General features: G+C 44.2%; 1 protein-coding gene across 1 annotated transcript in view; it reads right to left on the bottom strand.

Annotated features, from left to right (window-relative positions):
* The window catches only part of COL6A3 (collagen, type VI, alpha 3), a 54,755-nt gene extending 47,076 nt beyond the window's left edge, over positions 1-7,679 (bottom strand). Inside the window, exons 1-3 of the mRNA XM_009887586.1 lie at positions 7,592-7,679; positions 6,078-6,695; positions 1,624-2,226 (exon numbers count right to left, since the gene is read on the bottom strand). Of these exons, the coding sequence (XP_009885888.1) occupies positions 1,624-2,226; positions 6,078-6,695; positions 7,592-7,679 (1,309 nt within the window). The remainder of the gene's footprint in view (positions 1-1,623; positions 2,227-6,077; positions 6,696-7,591) is intronic.
* Between the last annotated feature and the right edge of the window lie 273 nt (positions 7,680-7,952).

The raw sequence follows: 7,952 nt of genomic DNA on the forward strand, positions 1-7,952 counted from the left end.
TCTCACAGGGTCTGATCCATGAGCCCAGTGAAGCTGATGGCAACTCACAGGCTGCGGTATGTGTCCCAAACCAGTGCTTTACACTGCAGACTTCCAAGGCACCAGTGTGAATCACGCAGATCGGTCAAAATTAATTTCCATGAACACTAGGCAAAGGAAATTCCCTAAAGCTTCTTTGAAAATACCAGCTTGTCCATTTAGCGTATCCATCTATATATAATTTCACAGGCTGATGCTACTGTAGTACCTTCTACAAATGAGCTGTCATTTTAAGTGAAAGATATGAAAGTCCAGATGAACCCATATGTGCCAACATGTTTAATCTTACCATTCAAACAGCATTAAAGAGAGGTTTTCCCTTGTCTTGCATGGGTCCTGGCATGCACATTTTAGCTAGACGTGCGCACTTCAGCTTATTTAGCTAAATATGGTTCTTGTGGAGTGCTACAAGCAAAAGTGCTTTATGTTCTTTCCTGGAATAATCAAGGCAAGGTCATAAAATGATCTCTTAGGCAAATTCCTCCCTTTGATTTGAGCCATGGGATAGCAACCATGTTTAGACACAGATCAGCGAAGACATCTGGAATGCAGTTTTATATGTCAACATACATCATGAGTTGAACAGTATGTACAGAACTCCAGACTGGCACTTGGATCCCAAAAGTGTTGTTCGCATTAGGCGCTCTGGTAATTAAGTGCAGCAACTCCAGCCTGGCCCTTTCCAGGGGCCTCTGAAATACGACATATTATTTCTTCATAAAGCTTCTCTATCAGTAAATTTAACTTAGTCATAGAATCATAGGGCGAGAAACTCTTAATCACCTACTTGCTCCACAAATCCAGATATTCATTATTCTACTGTACCCAAGATAATGCTAATCCAGAAATAGTGTCAATGGGGACTTAAGAGTGACAAAGTGACCTAAGTGGAATATGGACACCTACATTTTCATTTCCTGTGGCCTCCTGGAAAGCTGTAAACTTTGTTAGCTTACGGATTGAAGGGAAAATACATGTTAATGCTAGCAAGGTAGGGATTTCACTTCAGAAGAACGAAGAGCTGTTTTGCTTTTAAGTTCAACAACAGAGGGATTTCACCCTTTTCTCAAGGATAGTGTACAGTTTCAATGAGGTACGGTATTTTACTGTTTCAGCAAGCTGATAACTTCGACACTGTGAAATAAGGATCAATTTAACATCACTGATAGCTTTCCAGTCAGATTTCATTCTCTTGACACTTTCAGCTGACACTTAATGTAAGCTTATGTGACATAAATATTTTCAGAAAGGACAGTGCTGCAGTATTTACCCTCAGGGTGCTTAGAAAGCCCAATTAGGATTATATGAGCTTTTTAATACTCTGCTTGTGTCCTTTAAAAACCCATGCCATGTCAGCTATTGACACAAAACCTCACAGTTTTCAAAAGATAACCCACTGGGCAAATGAGTTCCTGCACATTAGCCAAAGAGCTATTTTTTTTCCATTGTTTCTCCATAAGCAGGACAGAGAGATGCATTGCAAAAATAAAAAAAAATCTAAATTAAAAAAAAACCCTATGTTTTTAAAGCGTGCAAAAGCTCACTCATTCATCAATATGCAACAGTCTAGAAAGGCATACGTACCTTCAGTCACAATGGTTGGGGCCTCTAACAAAATGAGTCTTTGGGCCACTCCAACAATGTTGGGCAGTAATAAATCTCGAAGAGCATCAAGGTTACGGATATCCAGGGCAGTAAATGCGAAGCTTCCATCAGTAGCAATCTGCTGCAGCTCTGCACTGTCAGCATTCAGGACCCCAATGCTAAACGAAAATATACTAGCCTGCTTCACCGCTAACAAGCCCTCTCGGATATCATCACTAGACTCTCCACCACTTATCAGCACTAAAATCTGAGGCACTGCTTCCTCTATCCTGCTGCCTCCTGCCTGGGTGAAGAGGTTCTCCACCACAAACTCCAGTGCCGCACCGGTGTTTGCTTCCTCGCCACCGCGAAAACTAAGTGCCTTCACGGCATCCAGAACATCCGCTTTTGTGGAGTAGCTGTTCAAAGCGAACTCAGTTCTGGGTTGATCACTATACTGCACCACCCCAATGTGTATTTGCTGAGCTCCAACTCTGAGGCTTTCAATCAAATTTACAAGGAAATCACGTATGGCTTGAAAATTGACACTTCCGATGTTGTTTGATCCGTCAATAAGGAAAATAAGGTCAGCGGACTCTTGAGCTTTAAAAAAAGAAATGCAAAAGGTGAAAGCATTAAAATGAGTGATTACATGCAGTTGTACAGTGTTCTGACATGTTTCTTGGAAAACCAGTAAGAAACACGAAAATGAGAAAATAAAACACATGTTCACTGAGTAGGTGATGTTTGCCTCTCAGTTCTGCATTCTGATTGAATACAAGCTCCCAGCCCCATACCAGTGTCTGCTACTCACCAAGAGACGGCTCGAGCGGACACAACCTTAGCCAGCAGCTGCAGTTACATGGCCGTCAGCATTATAGGCACACAAGGAGAAGACTTGGTAAAATATAATTTTTGGAAATCTAGATCCATTCTATCAGTGACCTGTACTGTCCAAATATTTAGACAGAACCAACAGAAAAATGTGGATTTTGGTTGTAATTCACCCTGAAGATAGCGGGTGAGGACAGTAATATTTGTAGGAGGTCTTCCTCATTGCAGTGTCTTTTTTTTTTGGAGGGGGTGGGGGGGAACAAAAGCCACCATCTACTGGATGCATGGAAAGTTTTAGCCTCTCTGTTGCAATTCTGCTCTTTTGTTGGTTAAAAACAGTGGCTGAATATGTTGGCTTCTCCCACCATGAAGAATTATTATTTGAAATGCATTTGTTAGAAACAATTGAAAAGGTTTTGATTATTGTTCTTGCATTGTAACTCTTTTACCAGCTGCCAGCATATACATGATGGTATTTGTCCAGCAAGCTGACCCACACAATTGTCAACCTGTGCCATGCAAAAACTGTCTTGCCTTAATTATTTTGCACAAAGATGCATTGATTATCAATAGAGGGGTCTGGTACATATTTTTCATGTGGACTTTAGATATTCAATCAAGGAATGCAGAATCAGGTTAAAACAGGGTGATGAAATCAGTCATGGCACAATTATCCAACTCTATTTGTTGTGACCATACCCAGATGATCACAAGCATCTGCTGAGAATATACACACACCAAACAAAACTTTTATATGGCATGAACATGGCTGTTGAGGGGAAGCATTTTTGCTGTGAGACTTACCGAAGCAGACCCGAAATTCCCTGGTGTCTGCTTTTACTCTTTTGCTCAACTAATTTTACCAATAACGTCACCAAGAGCTGTGCGCCTACAAAAAGGCGGGGGGGAAGAAGACCCCAAAGCATGCTCGGATGTTTCCATGCTATCACTCTCCAATCTTGATAAGAAATCAAATTTTGGACTATTTGCAAATAAATGACAAGCAACATTTGGAAATCACACCCAGCTCTCAACTTTTGAAAGTCGAAGGTGAAACCAGCAGCAGAACTGGCATGTAGTTTAGCAAGGCCAGGAATAAACCTGCAGTCTTTGCTATCAACCAGCACTGCCAATCATTATTCTTATTTTTTTGGGCCTGTTTAGTTGTTTTTCTAGTAAATGTTTTCATAGATTGCAATGTCACCAAGAGACTCAAATAATACCACAAATCCAATGACAAAGGAGAAGATCTACAGGGCATCATTGCTTTTCTGGGCCATCTCAATAGCCAGTGTTGGCTTGAAGAACATCAGTGTGCCTCAGAATTGCAAAGGGTTCCAGGATTTATTTTTCCATCCTTGAAATGAAATTTAGGGGTCCTTAGGGCTGTCTTTACTGTGCCATTTTCACTTGGGATGTACACGTTCTACTTTATCATATAAATGAAAGGGAAATTTCAGAGTGGTTGTACCCAGTGCTGCTTTAGATACCCTGGACATCTTTTTGAGGAACAAGATTTCAGACACCAATGAGTGTCATTATGGCAACATGGGTCGCTCCCACAGGAAAGAAAATAAATATGAAGCAGATGCGTTGGATAATTTGTCATCACTGTAAAAAAAAACTCTTGTACTTCAGTGCACATTTATGGAACAAGCTGGTGCTGGAGAACAAATAAAAGCATGCTTGTTACACAACTAAGCAAGGAGGTTCAGATGAGACAGACAGCTAAGATTTAACAAATACATCAGGGCAAACTTGAGGCTGACTTTCATATTTATGCTAGTCAGCTCTGGGGACTGCCACAGACCAACAGCTTTAGTACTCTATACTGGAAGTACTACGGGACCTAGGGTTTTTTAATTTTCTGTTTCATATTAGGGCTCATTTCTAGCATAACATCCATGGCATTTTTATACACTTTAATGCTACATGGAGTTATCAGCTAAAAAAATGTCTTCTTAAACTCTTATGCAGTTATTTGTACCGTGCTTTGCACATTGTTGTCATCCAACATTTAGGACCTGTAACATCTTTTCCCGGGTTTAATCATACTCCATAGATTGCCCATGCAAGTCACACACTGGCAAAGCTACAATAGTAGGATTTTCTGAAATTTCTGTTATAGGGGGGCAAGGAAATATTTGCAAAAAGTATCTTTGAGTCGAAATTAACTTGGAAATGCATGATATACATGAAGCAGGGATTTGCCTTTAAAGCTTTTAAAGAAATGTCTGTGACTCCAGATATTTATGTACTATGGGGTTGCCTGCTGGCATGCCCCAGAGGATGACAGCCAGACTCCAAAGACCAATTTCCCTATTGATTTCTACAGGGAAGCACCGGCGTCCTTCACAGTGAAGATGCCGAACAGCTGCTGCAGTGCTGTCAGCAGGTTGGGTTAACATTCATTTTCCACCTATATTGACATGATTTTCTTGGAATTGGCAAATGTTATGTCATGTTTCTGGGTCAGCTGCTTTTCTTCCCTGTGGCTTTCACGTGACCTGGATATTTGCCCTGTCAAGCACTTTGCACAATAAAAACACATGTGAGCACAGCCTTTTGGTGTTGCTCGGTGTCATGCAGTGATGGAGAGCACCCAGTGGGGCTGGCGTGAGGGTTAATCAGGCAAGACAACACAGGGGGATTAATGTTACACTGCCTCATTACACTGCTGTTGTCTTACATCACCCCACAAGCTATTGACCTTCAGATGGAGTCTCAGGAATAAAAAGAAAGGTTTGATCTCTGGGACTTCTGTTTTGAAACACGAAGCTGTTCAGAAGGCGCTTTCCACGCTGAAATTTCATAAACAGAGAAGGGACAGAGGAAGACTCTTCCCCCGCCTCCACCCGTAAATTGGGCCCCCAGCTTGCAGTCAGCACAGATCCATTGAAGCCAACGTAGATTGCAGAGAGGTTTCAGTTATGGGTCAGAAAGGGTCCAGCACTCCGGCAGGTGGAAGCCATTGGCTTGTAAAGAAGGCATTTGAGTGGCATCGCAAAAGGGACTCTCTAACCACGCACGCTTTCTCCAAGCGTATAAGGAGAGAGGCTAAGGGCCAGATCAGGGATGGGGTTTCAGTGAAGAAGTTCTTCCCTGAACTGCTTTTGCTGTCTTCAGCCAAGAATGTGACTTTCTGGAGTAGCACATTGCCTATTTCCCCTGCTAGCTGCAAGGGAACATCCCTCATAGAGCGCCTGCAGCGACCTTCTTGGTCTCCAGAGGGTTTTCAGTCAGGGCCTCAGAGTCACCTTGACAGCTGGTGTGTTCATCACCTGTTTCCCTGCCTTGGGAGTGGATAGGATGGAGCAATTCAATAAATCTGCAGAGCTCTCTACATTTGCATTTCCATGCCACAGGCGCAAAAGGATCGCCACAACAGGCCGCTGCCAATCCAAGGGCTCCTGCACTATCTCCTGGCAGCTCTGGCAGGGATGCCAGTTCGGTCTGCAAACAACAGCACGCCTGATAGCTACAAACATGGGGCCACATGCTTCAAACCTTTGTTTTTAAACCTCTGAACATCCATCTCAGTCTTGCCCCTACAAAGGCCTTAAACAGCGCAACGCCAGCAGATACCATGCTGATGGGAGCCATCAGCAGTCAGCCATTACCTGTGATGTCTTTAACCAGTCCTTTGGCCCCAGCCTTTTCTGGAGTCATGGATGAATGGACACTCGCCACTAAGTCTCCAACTATGCCGTGGAGAGCGGTAAAATTCTCTAGGTTGAAAAGGTGCATATCGAAGGGTTCGCTTGCTATTTCCTTTAACTCCCCTTCCACTGCATCCTGCACGCCGACCGCAAACATGTTTACACGGGCCGATTTAAGGACAGATGATGGCAGAGCCACATCATCCTGGGATCGTCCGTCCGTTAACACTATAATAACCTGGGGGACGCCTTCACTGGCTCTGCTTCCAGCAGCTTTAGTGAGATGATTCTCGATTAGGTACTCTAATCCTTTTCCAGTCTTGGTGCCTCCCCCCATGTAAGGCATGTTGGCAATATGGGACAGGACATCTTGGGTAGAGGGGTAGGTATTTAACTGGAACTCTGTGTGGGGGTTTCCGCTGAACTGGACCAGGGCAAAGCGAAAATCATTTTCTCTCACATCTAAAGCTCTTACAACATCATACAGAAACTCTCGAATGAGTTGGAAATGTTCCTTCCCAATGCTCCAAGAGGAATCCACTAGAAATATTATATCAGCCACGGCAATGGTTTTGACAGCTTTAAAAAAACAGATGGGGGTTTAGGATTTTCTACCAGTCAGCACAAGCATGCCTCCTCCTCCTCCTCACCCAAACAACCAACAGCCTCTTTCGCATGGTGAAAGTGAAGCTTAGCTTCCCCTTACCGCCCGCAGCAAAACTAGAAGCGCTAGAGAAAAACCAGGCAGCCATCAGCACCCTGACACCGCAGGCATTGGGGGACAGGAGGGGACAGCCTTCCCAGGGAAGGGGAGGTGAGATGTTTCTCCCCTCACCGCACAGGTTTGGACACCAGCCCTGAGCCAGACAAAGATGCCTGCAGCTTCACGCATGAATTCAGGCTTGCTCAGCTTCTAGCTGCCCATGGTCTCCTGCACATTTTTTTTCTGACTCAGGGCTTTGCTGGCTCTGCAGCAGTGCTCAAGGGAGGAAGGGCTGCTGGCCTTAAGCAGCCTGGGTGCCGGAATGCGTTTTCCATATTTTTTCTGCTGCTAACACCCACCCCACCCCCATGACACAAAAGACACCAGCGCTTTTTCTCAAAAAAGCCAAACAGCCCCTCTGCAGGTCAGTGCCAGTGCTCTTCTCACTGCAAAAATCCCTCCTACACATGCAAGGAGGGCAAAATAGCTCTGCCCAGGAGAAAACACATTCAGAGCCACCCTGGGTGCACATCCCACACCTCCATCCCCCACAGAGCATCCTCAAAGGCACACCACCGGCCGGCAACATGCTCAGGAAGGCACCACGCGCATTGGCTAAGGTCTGGGTCCGAAAGGACCCTCAGCCGAGTGGGAGCTGAGGAGCAGAAGGTAAACCACAATGTACGATCGACATGCATGTTAAAAACCAAACTGTGCAAACTAGCAGCACATTTGTACAGGGGTGAAGTCAGGTAAAGCAGTCTGGTCTTACCTGCTTGCTGCTGGGCACAAACTGAGCAAAAGACTGAGAGAAGCAGGCAAAACATTGCCGTGAAGGGCAAATGTCGATGTTTCCTCATTTTGGTCTTTTATCTAAGTTTTCCTTTTATTGGCTTTGTTTCAAAGCACCCAATGTGAGACCTAAGGGAGAAAAACAGGAAGAGTGAGAAACAGCCGCAGTGCTGGCCGGGCACAGATGAGACACAAGATAGAAAAGCCAAACCATGTGGTTTTGCAATGCTTTTGTGGCACTTCAGCAAGAATAAAATATTTTAATGCTGGACAGAGTCTGCTTCATAGCAAGTGTTTTTTTGGAATAGGAATCATCACTTACATAATTGGCATTTAATCAC

The sequence above is a fragment of the Charadrius vociferus genome, unplaced genomic scaffold (assembly GCF_000708025.1).
Source record: "Charadrius vociferus isolate BGI_N301 unplaced genomic scaffold, ASM70802v2 scaffold136, whole genome shotgun sequence".
Lineage (NCBI taxonomy): Eukaryota > Metazoa > Chordata > Aves > Charadriiformes > Charadriidae > Charadrius > Charadrius vociferus.